The sequence below is a fragment of the Nyctereutes procyonoides genome, unplaced genomic scaffold, assembly GCF_905146905.1.
Source record: "Nyctereutes procyonoides isolate TBG_1078 unplaced genomic scaffold, NYPRO_anot_genome, whole genome shotgun sequence".
In the NCBI taxonomy this organism is placed as follows: Eukaryota; Metazoa; Chordata; class Mammalia; order Carnivora; family Canidae; genus Nyctereutes; species Nyctereutes procyonoides.
Window position 1 is genome coordinate 61,198,767 of NW_026575043.1, and position 20,701 is coordinate 61,219,467.

The 20,701-nt window shown below is 50.7% G+C and overlaps 1 protein-coding gene across 1 annotated transcript in view; it reads left to right on the top strand.

The window, feature by feature from the left end:
• The window catches only part of TMEM132C (transmembrane protein 132C), a 306,364-nt gene that overhangs the window by 277,202 nt on the left and 8,461 nt on the right, over window positions 1-20,701 (top strand). The window contains exons 5-7 of the mRNA XM_055323344.1: window positions 3,658-3,801; window positions 18,129-18,334; window positions 19,767-20,040. Of these exons, the coding sequence (XP_055179319.1) occupies window positions 3,658-3,801; window positions 18,129-18,334; window positions 19,767-20,040 (624 nt within the window). The remainder of the gene's footprint in view (window positions 1-3,657; window positions 3,802-18,128; window positions 18,335-19,766; window positions 20,041-20,701) is intronic.

Below are 20,701 nucleotides of genomic sequence, written 5' to 3' on the forward strand. Positions count from 1 at the left end.
CGGAGACATGTTTTCCCACCTCTGCCTCCCCCAGAGTCTGAGATCCACCAATACCGCTGCCTCTTGTAACATTGCGCTTGTTTTTATGTCAAGAGAATCTGTCCCCCTTTCTTCATGATGGCACAGGCTGCTTCTCAGATCATGATAAAGGACTTGTCTTTGCCCCGTTTTGCAGCCTTCTGGGGCTACCATAATAAAAGATTGCAGGCTGGGGCTCAATCACAGAATTTTTGTGGTTCCAGAGGCTGGATATGTAAGATTGAGATTCAGTAGGTCTGCCTTCTCCCAAGGCCTCCCCTTGGTTTGCAGATGGCTGCATCCTTGGTGTCACTTGCCATTCTTATAAGGACACCAGTCCTGTTGGATTGGGCTTACCCTTATGACCCCACAGAACCTTAATTACCTCTTGAAAGATACAACCTATCTTTAAATACAGTCCCACTGAGGATTAGGGCTTTGACATATGGATTGAGGGTGGGGGGTACAATTCAGTCACAGCACACACACAGATCCTGACCTCGAGAAATCCTAAAGTCTACACTGGAGAGCTAAAAGAAGCATCCAGTTCATCAGGGGAGGGTGTGCATAGCAAAAACCAGTATCAAAATGTGCCCTAAATGCTCACTAAGTTATTATAGGCACACTAACCAGGCCCCTGAAATAAAAATGTTCAAAACTAAACTTACCACCATAGGCTCTTCCTCCTGCTGTTTCAGCAGACAGTCTCCCTTTGCGTCAGTCAGGAGCAAGTAGAATGTGTGGCAGTAGCAAGCAGCCCAAGTTCTCCGAGTTATCCAGCATTTATTCTTACTTCCTTAAAAATATTCATTTATTTATTTATTTGAGAGAGAGCACAGAGGGAGGAGCAGAGGGAGAGGGAGACTCTCCAGCAGGCTCCCTGCTGAGCACAGAGCCCAACATGGGGCTCCTGTGACTCTGAGATCACAACTTGAGCTGAAACCAAGAGTTGGATGCTTACCCGACTGAGCCACCCAGGTGCCCTACTCTTACTTCTTGCTCGGCCTTTATCCCTGGAGTTGGTCCACAGACGGGCCCCTAACTCACAGCCACTCAGAGCCTCAGGCTGATGGAGCAGCTACCATCTGGAATAATTCTGGTCACTCTGCCTCAGGAAAAGTCCCCACAGGAACATGGGTAACTGCTCCAGACCAGGAGTGACACATGGGGTCCAGCTCACAACCAACTGGCCAGAATTAGTCATGCGGTTCCCACCAACTGCATAGACTCTGTGTGGGAAACACGGTTTCACGATGTGTCCCAAGGTGGCCAGAAGCCAGAAGGCAAGGGGACTGTTGCTCTGTCCACATTGGCCAGCCTCGTGGGACACAGTGCAGGCAGAGGGGATCTGGAGGGACCCACAGAAGACACTCAGCAGGTGACCTACACCCTGGCACCTCTCCAGCCGGGCCCACTGGCTGTGCTACCTCCCTGGTGGCCGCAATTCAAATAGGGATGCTTGACTCAGTCCGAGCCACTGACACCCAACGCCTCCTCCACCCACGTGGAATCTCCATGATTATCCATTCTCTGCTCCTGCAGTTTTTGTTGGCTGGTGAGACGTACACCATGTCCACCCAGTCTGAATCTTGACACAACTCCGTGTAGGGATAGGAAGTGTTAGGTGGAGGCGTGTGTGCATGTGGGGGGGGGCATGTGTGCACCTGCAGTGACCATTAGGAAGCTAATCACAATTAATCCACAAGGGAGTTTGCTGCCTTAATGAAGCCATTAGCCAAAGACCATTCTGAGAGAGAAAATGTAAAGGCTGAGCTCTGAGCACATTACCTGTAATGAAGCTGAAAATGGACTTGGGGAATTTCTGTGGTATTCTTAGCATCTGTAATGGCCAGTGAGTGAGCCGCCAGATTGCAGCCCCGGCGCCAGGAATCCTGTGGACCCAGGAGAGGAGCCAGCAGAGGGTTATTTAACTGCTGGCTGGTGGGTACAAGCATCAGAGAGAGACTGGGACTCTACTTATAACGGATGACTCTTTCAACTGTGCTCCTGTTTAATGCAAAAGGTCATTCCTGTGTCAATTGCTTCCCTGGAGAAAGAAGTGAGAAAACCTCTTTCCTTACAACTCCTGCTTCAAAGTAGAGCAGTGCTTCTGGAGACGGACTTTAGGAGAAACTGGCCCAAAGGTAAAAGGTGCTAATAGATGTCCCAAAGCCACAGACCTTTTGATTTTTTTATCTTCATTTGGCCATAAAGGGAAGGATGACAAAAGTGCAAGCAGGTAGTGCCTCCAGACTCAAAAGGGAAAGTGCTCTCTTTATCACTTTGAAAATCACTGCATGTGCGGGACGCGGGATGCTAATCATTTTGCGTGAAGTCAGTATGAGCAGGGCGAGCCAAAGTCCCCACAACTGTGATGGAATGGGCTCCCATGGGCAGCAGAGGAAGATCTCTTTGGTTTGCATGAAAGGCAGTGCCCTAGGGGTCTGGTGTCCATCACCTGGGGGTAGTGACCCTGGGCTTCAGGGGAGAAAACTGACTCCTGATCCTGTGGCAGGCATCCACTGTTGCTCTTGTTTCCTGTGTGGGAAGCTCTTCATCTCTCTTCTTCCAATAGTGACCTTTTGTCTTAGGTAATGGTGTGAGTCACAGGGGTGCCATCCTCCCCTAGACAAAGAATGGATGGGCATTTTACCCCCATGAGCCCAACCAGACTGTCCCCCCAGAGAACTTAGGTAGGTCGTCTGCAGAGGGACTCTAGAGGAGAAATGATTGAAGCTCTTCACTCTGCCCCACTCTAGAGACACTGCCCCTTCTTTCCAGTTCTCAATATCTTGGAAGCTGGCTGGGGGTCTGCATTTCCAAGGCCCACTCTAGCTTTTCCTTTGACCCTGGGGTGGCACAGGATCCAACCGAGAAGAACCTGTGTTTGTTTCCTATTGCGGGTACCAGATGAAATTACAGCTCTGGACCTCAGAAGTCAGAAATGAGTCCTATGGAGCTAAAATCAAGGTAGCAGCAGAGCTGGAGGAGCTTTCCTCTGGAGGCTCTAGGGGAGCTCCTGGGGACCCCCACCTCTCTCAGGTTATGATACTATCTTTCGGATCTCTGCCTCTGTGCCTGCCTCACCCCCTCTTCCTCTGACCCTCGTGATCACCTCCTAGGAGGACTCTCATGATTCTGTTGGGTCTGCCCCAGATAACCCAGGGTAATCTGACCACCTCAAGATCCGTAATTTATTCACAACCGCAAAGTCCCTTAGACCATATGTAACAGAACAGACTCACCCATTTCGGAGATTAGAGGAGGGGCATCCGGGTGGGGAGGCACATTTCTCAGCCCACCACTGCACCTCCTTGCTCAGACAAGCCGGAGTTCGTTTCTGTTGCCTACAACCCAAACCTAACCAATGCATCATTTTACCTGGTCTCTGCAAAAGGAGAAAACATATTTTTCGACCATTGCAGTTGGTAACCAGGAAGATGATCATAAATAAATTGTTCAGTGGTCTTGGAAAATTATCCCCCCAAATGGCCACTTTTGCCCAAGTTCCCAAGGTGAATGCTACAGGGTCTTGCTCTAAATAAGGACAGCCTGGCAGGCACTTTGGGAGCTTCCCCCTGGGTGTTCAAGAGCACTGACTAGCTCCCTTGACCCAAGCATGTCTGGTTCTTCTGGCAGGACACGGAAATTCTGAATACGGCCATCCTCACGGGAAAGACAGTGGTCCTGCCCATCAAGGTGGTCTCTGTGGAGGAGAACAGTGCCGTGATGGATATCTCCGAGTCGGTGGAGTGCAAGTCCACGGACGAGGATGTCATCAAGGTAAATGTCCTCATTAATCGTCTGGATTGAACTGATGGGGACTTCTCTCGGGCATCCCATTCCCTGAAAAGTTTCAGCCCCCACCCCACAATAAGTTCATTTAGTCAGTTTATGGACACCACACTTCCAGTTGAGCTACTAAATTTTTCCATTTCAGTCTTTCTACGTGGGCATCACTCCAAACCCGGTTTTCATCAGGTATGCTTTGGACTGGGGCTCAAGCCCCAAATACTTTACAGTAACCAAGCAGGTGATTGCAGTGGGGGCAGAGTAAGCCAGACGCAGCCTGGGCTAGAGGGGCAGAGGTATTCAGCTACAGTTCATCGTGGCCATGAGTAACTGTGAGTTCAGTACTGCTGGCTCTTCAAGAGAAACTACAGATTTGGATTTTATGTAAAGATCGCTTGTTTTTCATCATCGGCAACCAATTACAATTTTTTTAATGGGTAAAAAACCCATCCACACTGTGAGTCTGGCCCATGGGGCGGCTATTGAAACCACTGAAAGACAGACCATGAACCACGAGTCAAATCCAGCCCACTCTGTTGTGTCAATAAAGCTTTATTGGAACATGACTGCTTAAACCTATTTTTATATTGTCTATGGTGGCTCTTGCAAGGGTCACACAGTTTTGACAGAGACCACCTGACCTGCAGATCTAACACATTTGTTATTTCACCCTTCCAAGACAAAGGTTGCCTAGAGCAATCTCTGCTCTAGAATGTAAGTTTTTTGAGGGAATGACCCTAATTTGTGGTCTTTCCCACCAATATTTGCTGTGATAATGTACCCACAATGCTTGTTCAAGAATAAGACAGCATAAAAAAAAAAAAAAAAGAATAAGACAGAGACAGCATGAGGCTTTCTCCAAACCAGAAATGAACCACTTGGTCTTTCTCCATATGTTTTGTAATCCTGCAAACACACCCAGAAGAAAACATAAAGATCCAAAGCAAGCAACAAGATAATGCTTTTTTTTTCTCAAATGGGTCTGACACAGCCTCAGAGCAACACTCTTCTCTGGTGTTGAAAGCAGCACATGTAAGTAGAAGAGAATCTTACAAACTGCTGAGTGTGGGGAATGGGGTGGAAAGACCCTTCCCTGAAAACCACAGGACCCGCCCAGCCACTACCGCCCACTGCACTCAGGGCCACGGTCACAGTGGGGGGCACGCAAGCCATCTAGGTTATGACAACCCTCCAGCAGCAGCAAGGGGTCCCAGCAACACCAGCATATTCTCAACATCTCAAGGAAGAGAGCTTTTTCCTAATTCCCCCAAGAGTGATTTACTGGCTAATGGCAGCCTCAAATCTACAATGCCTTATGGGAGATCTGAAAAGAGCAGGGAGGACATGAAGTTCTGAACCATACTGTCCAAGAGAAGTGCAACGCGAGCCATGCATGTGGTTTAAATTTCTCCAACGGTCACATTCAGAAAAGAAAGAACAGGTGAAACTAATTGTTTTATTTTAAAGATTTTTATTTACTTACTTAAGAGATAGAGCACAAGCAGGGCGAGGAGCAGGGGGCGAAGCTGACTCCCCACTGGACAGGGACCCCTATGTGGGGCTTGATCCCAAGACCCTGGGACTGTGACCTGAGCTGAAGGCAAGACGCTCAAGTGACTGAGCCACCCAGGCATCCCAAAACTAATTGCTTTAAATACATATATTTAACCCATTATATTAAAAACATGATCATTTCAACACGTGATCAATATAAAAATGATGAGTGTCATGTCATATTTATTGGTACCCAGGCTTCCGAATCCAGTGTGTATCTGATGTGTAGGGTACGTGTCCGGTCTCCCTGGCTGCCGTGGCGAACAGCTCCTCTGTTGGATGGCAAAGATCTCGCCTCGGGGAGGAGTTCGCAATGTCAGCACTACCAATGCTTTGTGCCCGCTAATCTTCATTAGGGGGCTATCCTGTGCACAAGAAGTGATCCTGGCTTCTACCCAGCACATGTCTATGGCACTCCCGGGGTGGTGACAGCCACACGTGTCTCCAGACATTGAGAAGCATCCCCTGGTGGGCAGAATTTCTGCCATTAGAGCCACTACTCTCAGGGAACTGCGCTCTGTTTCTTGCTGGACAGTCACCTCACTTTCTTGTGGCCAAATCACCTCATTTTCTTGGCAAGGCCAAGGTAGGGAGAAGGCACTTGGTTGGATCTAGAGCCAGCCCCCACCCTGCCCCATCCGCGGTCTCATCCCCAATCCTTGGCATCTTTATGACCGTTTTGCAAATCCCCTAAGAACCAGGACTCCAGCCAACACATGGAAGGACTTAACTCTGACCCCGGTTGGCTCAGGGAATCCCTGGATAGTCCTATGAGGTAAGACGGGGCTGCAGGTGGAGCACCGATGGGCATGATCTGGGTGGTATTCACAGTGTGGCTAAAAACATTAGAATTACAACTTATCTACTTACGTAGACTTCAGTGATGTTTTAGTAAACTTACTGAGCTGAGTAACTATCACCATGACCCGATTTTAGAATATTTTATCATCCCATTTACTGTTAATCCTCATCCCCACCTCTAGCCCTGGGCAACCACTAATCCACTTTCTATCTCTATAGATTTGCCTTTTTTGGACATTTCATATAAATGGAATCAAACAATTCGTGGTTTCTTATTAAAACAGTTTGGTGATCATTTTTTACACATCTCTCTTGACACATCTATGCATATCCATATATAGAGCTATAATTTTGTAAAAAAAAATGGGATCACGAAATACAAACTTTTTTTAACCACAGTTTTTTAACTGGAAAATCTAGACACATATGCCTACAGCACACCTGCCAGCCCCCTCAGCCCTCCAGGGATCAGTGTTGACCCGCCCGCCCTCCTTCTATGCCTTTCTCGACACTGATAGGATCATGTACATAGAAGGGTGGTGCGTCCTGGTGTGCCTTGCAGAGATGGGCCACAGCATTTACACAGCTTTGCCTGTTTCCTCCTTTCACCTCTGCCCTCATGTGTCCCTGACTGGAGGGCATCTGGGAAATGGAAGTGGCCTGGTGCTGAGGCATCTGGTCTACAAGGCCCTCAGTGCTCAGGGTTTGGGTTTGCAAGCATCACAATGTGCGTTGAGGATTGCTGGATTCTGGGAACTCCATAAGCGTCTGTGGGTTTCCAATCTAGAGGAGAAAGATCTGTGCCCCAGGAAAGGCAGGGTTCCATCCAAAAAGGTCTCATGAACAATAACAGGGAGGACATGCATGACAAGGACAAGCATCCCCAGCCCCCAGAACCACCACAGAGTGTCTGCTGTGCACATCTGTCCACACGTCAGCTTCTTTGAGACAAAGACGTGTCCTGCAGACACAACAGAGCATGGGGTCCTCTCAGAGCTTTCTGCCTTGTGGTACGTGAGCTAATCGCATCCTAACGGCATATGTTGAATCACGTGCTGGTTCATTCCGTGAGGTGTGTTGGCAATTTTCTAGGGCCTGTCTTGGTACTGGGGACTCCTTGGTTTTTCCTGGTGACATTAGCCAAAGCGATGACCTCCCTTGATGGAGCCAGAGGCCAAGAGGAGGCGATGAAGTCTGAATTCTCATCTCCGGCAAGCCTGCGCCCCTGCTTCTCCCAGGAGGATGTGGCCCTGCAGTTGGCTATGAAGCCAGCGGGTAATCGGCAAGGAAATGGGCACCTGCTGTGTGGAAAGCTTAAATGGAGTGACCCCAAATCAGAAGAGGAAAACACCTGTCAGATGAATACAGTACACTTGCTCGAGGCCCAGACCGGCTGGCCTGCCGCTGCATCTGGTGCCTGAGCTCCCAGAGGGGAGTCAGATGTGGTCGCGGCCAGGGAGCCTGGCCCCAGGGCTTCAGGACACCCCGCCCAAGTCGGCCCGTACAGCCTCTGCTCCTCACTCCTGGTGACAGAGTGGGAGTGCCAGGTGACAGCACTGTGTTCAGGCAACGGTGGCTATTGCCCCCCTGTAGCTCTGCCAGGCTGGGGGGGGGTCAAAGAGAAGCAGTGGGGCACCCACTCCCATCATCACAGGACCGTCTATGCCTTGTGTCCTGGATCCCAGGACTTGAGAATCTCAAGTGACATCGTGGAGGAAGGTCAGGCAGATGGCCCCCTGGGGGGTGGGACTGACCCAGGGCAACAGCTACTGGAGAGAGGTCAGATCTCTTTCAGGCTGTCACTCTGGAAGCTTCTTTCCATGCTCCTCCTCAAGGCATGAGAAACCAAAGCCCCTGTACACACACTTCTGGGGTTAAGTCACCCTGTCTGCCCAACCCTCTGCAGATTCCCCATCTGCTGGGCCTGGCGCCACCTGCCCACCCGTCATGTGGGGGCACTGGGCTAATTCCTACATTTGCAGGATTTCTCACCCAATTCTCCTGGCAGCTGTGAGATGCCATGGTGTCCCCACATGGCGCATCCCGGCCTGCTTCCCTGACGCACATCCACCCACCTCCCTTGTGCTTCGACAACAGACCCAGCCCTGTTTTGGGACTGTGCACCGAGTAAGGGGGCAAAAGGGAGCCCTGCTCACCATCGTGAGCACTGGGCATTTGCTAGGAGAACAGATACTGTATTAATCCTTCTCAGCACACACACGTCCACACATGCAACAAGAACCGTGTCAGCAGCAGTGTGCACTATTGAGCTGGACTGTGGGGATTGTCTCATGGTGTGTGTGTGTGTGTGTGTGTGTGTGTGTGTGTGTGTGTGTGTGTATCGAAGCATCAGGGTGTGTGTCTTAGATACATCCAGCTTTGAGATGTCAAAAATTTCTCCCTAACATTTCAGAGAAAATCAAAGGGTTTTTTTTTTCTTCAAAAAGAGCTATGTTGGGGCACCCGGGTGGGTCAGTGGTTGAGCATCTGCCTTTGGCTCAGGTTGTGATCCCGGGGTCCTGGGATTAAGTTCCCCATCGGGCTCCCTGCTTGGAGCCTGCTTCTCCCTCTGCCTGTGTCTCTGCCTCTCTCTCTGTGTCTCTCATGAATAAATAAATAAAATCTTAAAAAAAAAAAAAAAGAACTATGTTGCTCCTAAATTTCCATGGAAAGAATGGCACGTGCTGAGGGGCCCGAGATGCAGCTCTGCTCTTAAAATCACATGAGTCGTTGTGCATGATGATGTGACACTGACTCCTACTGAGAGAAGGAGAGGATTGAGTCTAATAAGTTTCTTGTTGGTGAGCGCCGTGGCTTGGAGACGTCACAGAAGGAAGAGCCATTCACAGACCCCAAGAAATGTCTCCATATCCACTGTTTTTTTTTTTTTAATTCAAAAGCAAAAGAACAGAGATAAGTTTTCACCAAATTGGCAAAGATCATTTTTAAAAAAAGAGAGGAGCATTTCTGGAGTGAGACCACTGCTTTCCATCCAAGCCCAAGGGCCACTAGCTGTGTGACCTTGGAGAAGATGTTCAGCCTCTCTGTGCTGCAGTGTCCTCCCCTGCACAGTGGCGTGTATGAGGATGAAAGTACATGTGCGCTCAGCGCAGAGTCTGGCATACAGCAGACACTTCATAAATGCTCGCTCATCTCGTCGTTTCTCTCTCCTGGGATCTTCCTCCCCCAGATCCCGCATGGCTGCCACCTTCCTGCCAGTGATGATTCCGTCTGACAAACGTCACCTCCCAGAGAGGTCTGCTCTGTGCTTGTTCCCCATCATGGGTCATTCATCCACTTTGCTCGTGGTGTGGCCTGCCCACGGTGGCTTCCTTGCTTGCTAGTTCTCATCGGTGGCTGTCCTCCCGAAATGGAACCTCTGGAGAGCAGTGTCCGACCTCTCACGTCCCATCTCAGCACTGAGACATGTGCCTGGAGCAGGGCAGGGCACAGAAGTGGTGGCTGAAAGGAGTCCTTGTTCGGTGGATGAAGGAGACACACTGTAGGGCGGGCGGCATCTGCCACACATCCCAGGCAAGTGTGCTCCCTGCCACACGTGGAGGCCACTCCCCTCCCCTTCCCTGAGCCCGAGTGCCCCAGTCAGCATCACAGCTCAGCCTCCCCTCCCAGCCTCTCCCTTGGGCCTTCTGGCCTCACTACCCTGCCCTGTCCCCCCTCCTCCCTGCCAGGCCTGGCCCAGCATAGACACCTCCGAGAGGACAGGGTTCCTGAGCCGGGACCGCGTGGCGCTTCCAAGTCTTGGTAGCATTCTGCATTGTCGGCCGGATAAAGTGCACGTAATCGCTGAACAGACTTCCAAGGCCGTGGGACGTGGGAGTCCCATTTGGCCGCCACAGTGAGAGGCAGGAAGGGCAAAGAAGGGAGGTGCCCAGACCTCACCTCAGAAACACAGGCTGGCCTCAGGCCCTGCTGGTCTCCCTTCCTTGTCCCCCTAAGATGTCAGAAGAGCCACTATGACACCTTCAGTGATGCTGGAACCCCCGGCGGGCACCAGGCCTTCCTGAGATGGAGCGCCTCCCTACGGCAGCCGTGGAGGAAGGCTGTCTGCGCACAGAAGCCAGAGGGGTCAGACGGTTCGTGGGAGACAGGACATGGAGAAAGGAACGGGGTCCGAACACCCAAAACTGGGTGTCCACACAAACGCTACTGCTCCAGGATGAGAAGCGCTCCAAGGGGGCTCCCCAAAACCACTGTGCCCCTTCCTGAACCTGGGAGCAGGACTCGCCATCTCCTCGTCCTCCCAACCCCGGCCTCACTGCTTCCTGAGGAGGAGAGACAAAGGATAAGATGACAGGAGTGGTGACAAGGCAGGGAGGAGCATGGAAGCTCCTGAGAGTGACAGGCTGGTGCATCTGCCCCTGAGCACTTAGCAGAATAAGCCAGGCAACTGTGCTGCATAACAAGTGGCCCCAACGTTCATGTGGTTTTAACACTGATCGTTTCTTCTTGCTCATGCATTTGCAGGCCAGCTGGGGGTCTGTGGGCTCAGCTGGGGTTGACCATTCCCTGCAGGTGGGGCTAGGTTGGGCTCCTGGGTCTCGTTCCAGGGCCAGCTGAACGGCCGCAGCTGCTTCAGGGAACTGCCGCTCATGGCAGAGTGCACAAAGACTGCCCGAAATGTGTGGCACCGCTAAAGCCTGGGCTGGGACTTTTCAGCTGTCCCTTCTGTTCACATTGTCCTGGCCAAAGCTCATCATGGGGCCAGGTCCACCCTCAGCAGGAGGGGGGAATGGAGACCACCCACAGTAGGAAAGAGGGAAGAATCAGAACCAAACAGCTCCATCCTCACAGAGCCAGTGGGAGCAGAGGGTTGGGGTTGACTATCTGTGTGGCTCACTGACTACCTGCTGTGTGATGTTGGGGAGTTACATCACCTCTCTGTGACTTTGATTCTTCACTTGAAATGTGGGTGTGACTCAAAAGATAAAGTAAGGCCCTCATGTGTTCCTGACCAGAGTTCACTGAGATCATCCATGTGAACTCTTTAAGTGGCTCCTGACTCAGTGTAAATGCTCAGTGAGTGTTTGCTGTTACACAGCATACCATCACCAGTGAAAACCCACCTCCTCGCCGCGTGCACCTGTGCATACATACACCTGTGTGTGCACCTGTGCCTACATGCACCTGTATGTGTGTGCACCTGTGCATGCATGTACCTGTATGTGCATGTACCTGTGTCAGCACCTGTATGTATGTGCACCCATGCATGCATACTCCTGTACATGTGTGCACCTGAGCATGCATATACATGTATGTGCATGCACCTGTATGTGTGTGCACCTGTGCATGCATGCACCTCTGTGTGTGGGCACCTGTATGTATGTGCACCCATGCATACATATACCTGTATGTGTGTGCATCTGAACATGCATATACATGTATGTGCATGCACCTGTATGTGTGTGCACCTGTGCGTGCATGCACCTCTGTGTGTGTGCACCTGTATGTGCATACACCCTTGTGTGCAGCTGTTCGTGTGTGTACCATGCACCTGTACATGTGTGCCTCTGTGCATGCATACTCCTGTGTGTGCACCTGTGCACAGTGGGGGCACTGTGGGACCTGGTAGGCCTGAGTGGCCCCTCTGGCAGGAAGTGTGTGGTGAGCCTCATATCTGAGCACTAGGTACTATTTTAATCACTGAAAAAACACTGAAAACTGAACAAAGCAGTCAAAAATCTTTGTCATCCCAGAATTTATGTTCTAGAAAGAGAGGACAAATAGTAACCACAATAAATAGGTAACATTCATAGCATATGTGAGGGTAATACATGATAAACTAGAAGAATAAAGCAGGGCAGGGGTCTGGGGGAGTTGTGATCTGAATAGGAACGTTGGAGAAAAGGCCTCTGAGAAGCTTACCTCTGAGTAAGGCAGCATCTGTCAGCCTCAGCACACTGACATTTAGGATCTGCTGATTCTTTGTTGGGGGCTGTCCATGTAGTGCAGGATGTCAAGCAGCATCACTGGCCTCAACCATTAGATGCTAGTAGCACATCTAGCTGTGACAATTCTTCCCCTAGTTGTGACAACCAAAAAGATCTCCAAGGATTGTCAGATGTTCCCCAGGGGACACAGTGGCCCCTTGTGGAGAACCACTATCTTCATGACCAAGAGGACAAGAGGGACAAATCGCACAGATGAATAGGGGAGGAGCCTTCAGGCAGAAGAAAAGGCAAGTGCAAAGGCCCCGTGGCAGGAGGACCACCACCCAGAGGCACAGTGCACAAGGGAAGATGTGCAGAAGATGCACGGGAGAGATTGCAGGGGGGCATCAGGGAAGGAGAGCTTGTACTTCTCTAGGGATCTAGCTAGAGTTTAAGACGGTTCTGTGATTCACACAAAGTTTTCAACATTAACCCTAGACTAAGAAGTCGGGAAAATGGGATCCCTGGGTGGCGCAGCGGTTTGGCGCCTGCCTTTGGCCCAGGGCGCGATCCTGGAGACCCGGGATCGAATCCCACGTCGGGCTCCCGGTGCATGGAGCCTGCTTCTCCCTCTGTCTGTGTCTCTGCCTCTCTCTTTCTCTCTCTCTCTCTCTCTATCATAAATAAATAAAAAAAATTTAAAAAATACATTTAAAAAAAAAAGAAGTCGGGAAAATGCTGAGAGAAGGTCTCTGTGTTGGAAATTCCTACACATCCTTTCAGATCTCTCTACCTTCTCCTCCCGCCCTGGGAGGCCGGCCTTTGGGGTCACTTTACCAGGCCTGGCCATCCCCACTTCCCCTGGGGGGCTGAGGCCATGGGAGACTCCAGTGGGCAGGGGGCGAGGGGAGAGACGTCAGTCTCTGGGCCCCTTCCCGCAAGCTTGCAGGTTAACAGTGTCTGCGCCCTCCAGCGAGGTCCTAGCTCCTGGAGGCAGGTATCCCCGAAAGGGCAGCGCCCCTGCTGGGTTCCAGTAGCTGTCCCTCGCCTGGCTCTTCCAGGGGTGGCAAACTGCACCAGCATCCCGGGGCTGCCATCACAGATGACCACACACTGGGGGGCTAAAGCAATCCTGCTCCCCCCACAGTTCTGGAGGTCGGAAGTCCAAAACCAGGGTGTGGGGAGGGCCCTGCTCCCTCTGAAGGCTCCGGGGTCTGGAGAGTCCCTGCCTTGCCTCTGTCCGTTCCCGGTAGCCACAGTCCTTGCCATTCCCTGGCATGTGGCTGCATCTGTCCACCTCTGCCTGTGCCCCACATCACCCTCAGGCGCTTGCCTCTGCATCCTCTTCTCTACCCATGCGGACACCAGCCCTCTGTGGCCCACGGTAAGCTGGTATGGCCTCACTTCAGCTGATAACTGCAAAGACCCTAATTCTAAACCAGCTCCCATCCTGTGGTTCTGGCTGGACCTGGATTTTGGAGATGCTCTTTGACCCTCTACCCCTGTATCTCTGGCGTGCTGTGCTGTCTCTGTTGGTTTCTGTAGCCCTGCCCACACCTTTGTAAAGAGTTCCTTTGTCACAGTCTCCTCCAAGTCACCTGTAGCTTCTGTCTCCTGCCTAGATTTGGACGGATCCAGCCCGTCCGAGCGGGCTCATATAGGATGGGCCAAGATACAGGGCCAGTGCAGCTTATAGAGAAGATGCGGACATGATACCTATGGGACTCGCTGGCCAGTGGCCTCTCTCAGCCCCTTCCTTTCCCTGCTCACCTGCTAGTAGGAACAGAGATGACCCTGAGACCCCCGAGGCATGAAGGATGACTTCCAGGGCCACAATCTCAGGATGCCACTTGTGAGGGCAGCAGCATCAAAGTAGTCTGTTGAATCTGCCATCTGCAGCTGTCATCAGTAGGTGGCTCACCCCACGTCCCCACCACGGGCCAGCCACCAGGTCAGCGAGGAGCCGCAGCTCCCCGTTTCCTCTTCTACACAATGCTGCTGGTAGCTCCAGAAAGGGCCAAAATAAGGAAGGCATATTGCACGTGTTCTTTTATAAGAACACATTGCTGCTTCACAAGACCGTGCACTATTTTGTGTGAACAGGGCAAGTCTACGAACTCAGGAGTGCAAGAAATGTAAATCTGATATTTTTGTATCTGAATTTAATTTCTATTTCCAGCCTCTGGGCTCCTAAGCGGCAAAAAAAAAAAAAAAAAAAAAAAAAAAAAAAACGCAAGGAATTTGATTTCCAAGCTTATTGAGATGCTAATTAGAGATCCAGGTGGAGTTGTTGAATAAGCCACTGGGTTCTGGAGATAGGATTCTGGGAGTCAATAGCACAGAGGTGCTATAAAGCATCATAACTGAATGATTATAGTACTGGAAGGAATATGTTGTGGACGGGATGTCTGTGTCTCTCGCACCCCACTTCCTCAGTTGAGACACTAACCTGCAATGAAATGGTATGAGGAGGTGGGGCTTCTGGGAGGCGGTGGGTCGTGAGGGTAGAGTCCTTGTGGATGGGATTATGACCTGACAGCAGTGTCCCCAGACAGCTCCCTTACCTTTTCTGCTGTGAGGACATTGTGAAAAGCTGGCATCTAAGAGATGGGATGGGTCCTCACCAGACGCCGGGCCTGCTGCCATCTTCATCTGGGGCTTCCAGCCTCTGGAGCTGTCTGTTCCTTAAGCCCCCAGTCTGCATTACTCCCTTCCAGCAGCCCAAATGGATTGACAGGAAGTAGAAGGTGCCACGGAAACAGAGGAAGGGGAATTGCATTATTTCAAGAAGTGCATCTCCACATGTGGTCCTCAGACTCCGAGCCTCAGCATCAGCTGGGACCTTGATAGAAATGCAGACATGGGAGCCCCACCAACACCTGCTCAGTCGGAAACTCTAGGGCTGGGCCCAACAGTCTGTGCATTGACCCTCCCGCTTGGATTTTCTCAAGTTTGAGAACATGCTCGGCTGCTTTTTCAGACAAAAGTTGCATTGGATGTCAGTGGTTGACCAGCAAATGGCTTTGCCCTCCCCATGGAAAGTGGTCCCCAAGTGGTTCCCCGTGGGAAAGAAGCAGGTGCTGTCATCAGGAAGTCGCCAAGGCCCAAATGACAGCAGAAGATGTCAGCTGACCATGTGCTGCTTCACTAGAGCAGTCCGGCCACTGTGCGTTTGGACTGGGTAGTTTAAATGTCAGAGTGGGCAGAGGCCAGCAGGCGGCTTTCTCGGCGGGCGGCCCACCCACAATGAAGGATGAAAGAGTCCTAGAAATGAAGCCAAGGAACTAAATAGATTCCTGTGGGGTTTCCGGTTCCTACTGTGCAGATGAGCCAGCTCGTTTTGTGATATTGTGGTTCTCACTTCTAGCCACTTAGGAGATGATTAATGCATCCCGAGACTTCCCCAGACATCTATGACACCTTCAGGAATAGCAGTGACAATGGCTCTATCATGCACCGCAACTTCATACCCTTGGCATTCCTCTTAATTATTTATATATTCTGGCGCGGCCAGGTTCCCTCCCACCAGAGCTCAAGAAGGTAATAAATGAGTAAAGTCAATGGTCTGTAAATTACAACATTGATTAAAGAAGTGATTACTGATATAACTCTTGCTCGGCTATTATGCTAACGCCTGCCCAGATCCAGGACAGTGTTTACATGCTAATGGCAAGTCTGGGACAGCAGCTAAAATTGGTTTCCACCCTTAATCAGTAGGTAAACATTTTTAAACCACTCTTGACCATGAGTGAGAGGATCCATCCATGTGTTCCCCTCCCAGCTGCTCCTGCCACTGTCCCCAGCAGATGGAGGAGCTTCTCTCAGCACAGCCCTCACCAGCTGCCCTTTCAAATAGAAGCAAGAGTTGGAGATGAAAATCGGGCCCAGAGTAGCCATCCATAGTTCCCAGAAGCTGAGGAAGGAGAGGGTGATCGCTCGAGTTCATTGCTCAGCATTGATGTGATTTAACTGGGTCCACAGACCCCTGGAAGGAGACACTGCTCCTTCTAGAGTACACAGCCCCGACAGGAGACAGATCAGCAAATTGGCAGTTATAGCTTAGTATATGGGAAGTGCTATATGAGGAGTCCACGTGTGAATTCATTAACTCCAAAATGTTAGGCGAAACTGTATGTATACGCATTTCCGTAGCAAAAATTAGCTTGACATGTGTTCTCAAAGGAGTCAATGGCCCCAAAAAGATTAGGAAACACTGCTTGAGAGCTTTCTGGTAACTTTCAAGTAAATGTCTTGTGTTTCCACTGCTCTTGGCTCCATCATATCTCAGTCTCCCTTCACCCTAAGATCCTTGTTTGGTTGTCTTGAAGCAGACATCCTCCTGAAGAAAGGCTTCTTCACTCATCTATCTAGCTGTCCATCAATAATCCATCCATCCATCTGTGTGTGTGTATCCATCTACCTGTCCACTCACCTATCCACCCACCCATCCAGTCATACATTCATCCATCCACCCAACCATCCATATATGCATTCATCCATCCATCCATCTACCCACTCACCTACCCATCTACATATCCAAACACCCATCCATCCTTCCACCCACCTACCCATTCATCCATCCATCCATCCCATCCATACATACATACACACATTCATCTATCCAGTCATTATCCACTCTGCTAGGTTCCTGCTTCATGAGCATCTGCCGTGTGGAACTATATCAAAGATTTTAAAAAGATGTGCTTCTTTCCTTCAAGGATTTCATAGCTTGGTGGTTGGTCTGGACACACGGGGCCAGTATAAATCACATCCGTCAACTTGTATATGCGAGACAGTCATGCCATTTCTTGAAAACACAAATTGATTTCTAGTCTCAATTTTCAATTCATTAAGGCTGCAGAACATAATCCCAGTCTAATTTTCAAAAGATGTAACTATTGCCAAGGCCTTGGGAGAGGGGGGCTTCCAGTCTTCTTGAGGGTTCTGCTTACAGTCTCTCGGGGCATCCATCACCAGTCAGATACAGTCCAATCCCTGCTCATAGTGCTCCTTCAAGCCCACTCCCAAGGGACATGGGCATCTTCCTGCCACATGAGACTGGCCATGGGGCCGTGGGCAGATTCATCTCCGTAAGGGATTAGATTTTAGAACACATAGTCTTAATGTTTGCAGACTTTTATTCTATTTTCTATGTGTTTATATTGCTTTGTGCTCTGTCTCCGCTCTTTCCTGAGGCAATGATGTGGTAGGAATGGGAAAAGCAAAGGGAGGAATACAGGGGGAGGGACATAGGTGGGTAGTCACTAATGCGATGCGGCCATTCACAAGATAAGCAGTTATACCACAAATACGTAAATGATCCTGGGGGGTCGGCAAGGTGCCTGGCCAGGCCAGAAGGGAAGAAAGGGTGTTCTCAGGCAAAGGGAGCCTGGTGCACAGAGGCCTGGGTGTCTCAGACTGTCAGGGATGTGTATGATCAGAGGAGAGGGTGTAGGCACAGCAAGTCAGTCTCCAGAGGAAGGTAGCATGAACCCTTTAGATCCTGGGAGGCTGCTTGGGGTGTGGCTCACTCTATGAGCAGACATCAGCCTGAGGAACAGACACTTCCGGTGTCCACCCAGAGCTCAGTCTCAGCTGCAGCTCTACACAGATTCCAGCTCACTCGGTGATTATACTACATTCCACCTCAAGCCACTACTGTGTACTATCCCAGGGTCTTTTCAGGTGCCATGGGCCTGCATCTCAGCCTGAAAGTGCCGGGGAGTTAACACATAGGGGCAGTGAGAGATGGGAGCTGATACATAATATTCCTGCTTCCTACCCTTCGGTGACAATTTTGTAGGCTTTCATGAGGTTCCAGAGAAACTGATCCACAGCAAAAAAGTAAAGAAGTAGCTTTCTATTGACTCATCCTCTTTCTTTCTCACTCTGCTCCCTACTCGCTTCTCCCTGGAGCCATCTCCCAAGGAGACCAGATGCACAGAATCCTTGTCTTAGGCTCTGCACTGGAAAGACCCTAAATTAAGCATGTGTGCTTTGCTAGAGGAAAACACAAATGGAAGAGGAGTGGTGAGTAGGGCCTGGTGACTTCTCCACCCCTTTCTGTCTTTGCAGGTGTCTGAAAGATGTGACTACGTCTTTGTCAATGGCAAAGAGATGAAGGGCAAGGTGGATGCGGTGGTGAACTTCACCTACCAGCACCTGAGTGCCTCCCTGCACATCACCGTGTGGGTGCCCCGGCTACCCCTACAGATTGAGGTCTCTGACACAGAGCTGAGCCAGATCAAAGGCTGGAGGGTCCCCATTGTGTCCAGTAAGAGGTGAGCCCAGGATGGGAGATGCACCAGAGCCGTGATCACAGCGGCTTTGTTGATGATGGAGCCAGGACAGGGCCCAGCACATGGTAGATGCTGGCCTGATTGTATGTTACATCTTGTCCAGCCTAACCACGGCCCAGGATAACCAGCCAGGCAGGAGGCTGAAAAATGGCAGGATCATCATCAACCCCAGACTGTGTACACTTTGGACTTGAGCTTCCCGTAGATGGTCCTGGAAGTGGCTCCCCCAGAATGACATGAGAGAAGTGAAACATTTTTCTAGCCTCTCAGCCCTCAGGGAAATTTGAGTTTGGGGTTATTTACTCTGAGTGAAATAGTAGTTTCTTTTCCTGTGCTTTATGAATATCTACAAGCTTGATTGGCTCTGTGCATATCAAATAACTGCATAAAACTTAATTGCATTCGTATTGGACCATGGAGTCACCATTTGCTCTTAAACAAAAGAAAGAAAGAAAGAAAGAAAGAAAGAAAGAAAGAAAGAAAGAAAGAAAGAAAGAAAGGGCTCTAATTTATTCTGTGTGACTCTGGATTGTCATATGGACGAGCTGGGGTCGTTTCCTTGGCTCTGTGGTCCTCTGGTCAGGGGAATAAGAGCTGTTGTCACCTTCCTGGTCTCCTTCCTGGGATCTTCCATCTTGAATCCTCAGGGCTCCTTTCTGGAGTCTCCCAGGCAATAGATCTTCATTGCAAGGGGCAAGCCAGCGTGCACGCAGGGAGATCCTCTCTACCCATAAGACACAGCATCTCCCTCTCCAAGGAAAACTTGAAGGAATCTGCCCCAACTGGGCGGGGGGTCAGCCATGAATCCAGACAGCCCTTCAGACTGTTTGATGGTCACAAGTGACCCAGAGAATGAGTGAGCTCCACGTCCCTGGGGAGGGCAGACCTGAGACTTGCTGCCGCAAGGAGATTAAGAGTGCGTACAGGTGGCACCTAGAAGGGCACCTCTACCCCAAGAGCGTAGTACAGCTCTGTTCAATAAAACTGGCTGCAGTGGTGGAATGTTCTAGAACCACAGTGTCCGCTGTAGCAGCCCCTAGCAGGTGGGGTTATGGGGCCCTTGGAATATAGCTTGCGTGACTAAGAAATTTAAAGTTTTAATTTGTTTAATTCTTATTCATTCAAATTAAATTGTAAGTAGGTGTGTGTGGCTGTTAGCTATTATTTATTGGATTGTGTAGACTTCGTAAGTGTGAGCTCTTAAGCCTTTTGTCAAAGGATGTCTTTGAGAAAGAGAAGCCTAACCCTGTGTGCTGCCTGTGGTGGAATCAGCGCTCCCGCAGGGTCTTGAGGCTCCTGCTGGGACTGTTGTTCCCTGGAGGCTGAGGCAGGCACCTGCCTAGTCTGGCTTGCAGCTCCAGAGCATCTTTGGACCCATTCCTGGGACCTGAGGGCTGCTTCTCTTTCCCCCAAGGCCCACTCGAGAGAGCGAGGATGAAGACGAGGAGGAGCGGCGGGGCCGAGGCTGTGCCCTGCAGTACCAGCACGCCACAGTGCGGGTCCTCACCCAGTTCGTGTCGGAGGGCGCTGGCCCGTGGGGCCAGCCGAGCCACCTTCTCAGTCCCGACTGGCAAGTCGACATCACCCACCTGGTTGCAGACTTCATGAAGCTGGAGGAACCTCACGTGGCCACACTCCAGGACAGCAGGATCCTGGTCGGGCGGGAGGTCGGGATGACCACCATCCAGGTAGGAAGCCAGAGCTCAGGATTTCTGCATGCCCCGAGCTGAACCCCATGCCTCACACTGGGGGAAGCTCACAAGAAAGGTCGGTCCCTGGCCCCACTTCCTGGCCCCCAGGATGGTGTCCTCAGGACTCCAGGAGATGAGCCTGGACCAGCTCTATGAGTCCCAATCTCCTTACAAACAGAATCAAGAAGGCTGTCCTACACCTCTGAGAACCCCACTCCCCCACCTTCCACGCTGCTCCTGCCCGTGGCTGGGGGAAGGATCCTTCCTTCTTCCCTTGAAGCGTTTAGTCATTCTGCCATGGATTCATCCAACAAGCTCTCTTCAAAGTCCTACTACCCTTTTGTTCAAGGAAATGCACTGTATGGTAGGATCTCAGATAAGATGACAGGGAGTGGGAGGGGCTTTCCTGAAACCCCTCAAGCTCTGCCCCACTGAGTGCACCTTCTGGGGATATCATTCTGGATCCTGAGACCACAACCATATGTGGAAACAATGGGTACATTCCCATCATTTCACCTGGAGATCTCAGGTGGCACAAAGTCAACTTCATGAGCCTGGCCCACAGGATGGCCATGCACAGTTAGCCAGGTTGTACAGTGTACAAGAGTGCCTCATCTAAACGGGAGGAGCCATTTCCTTTTAAAAAATAGAATGGATT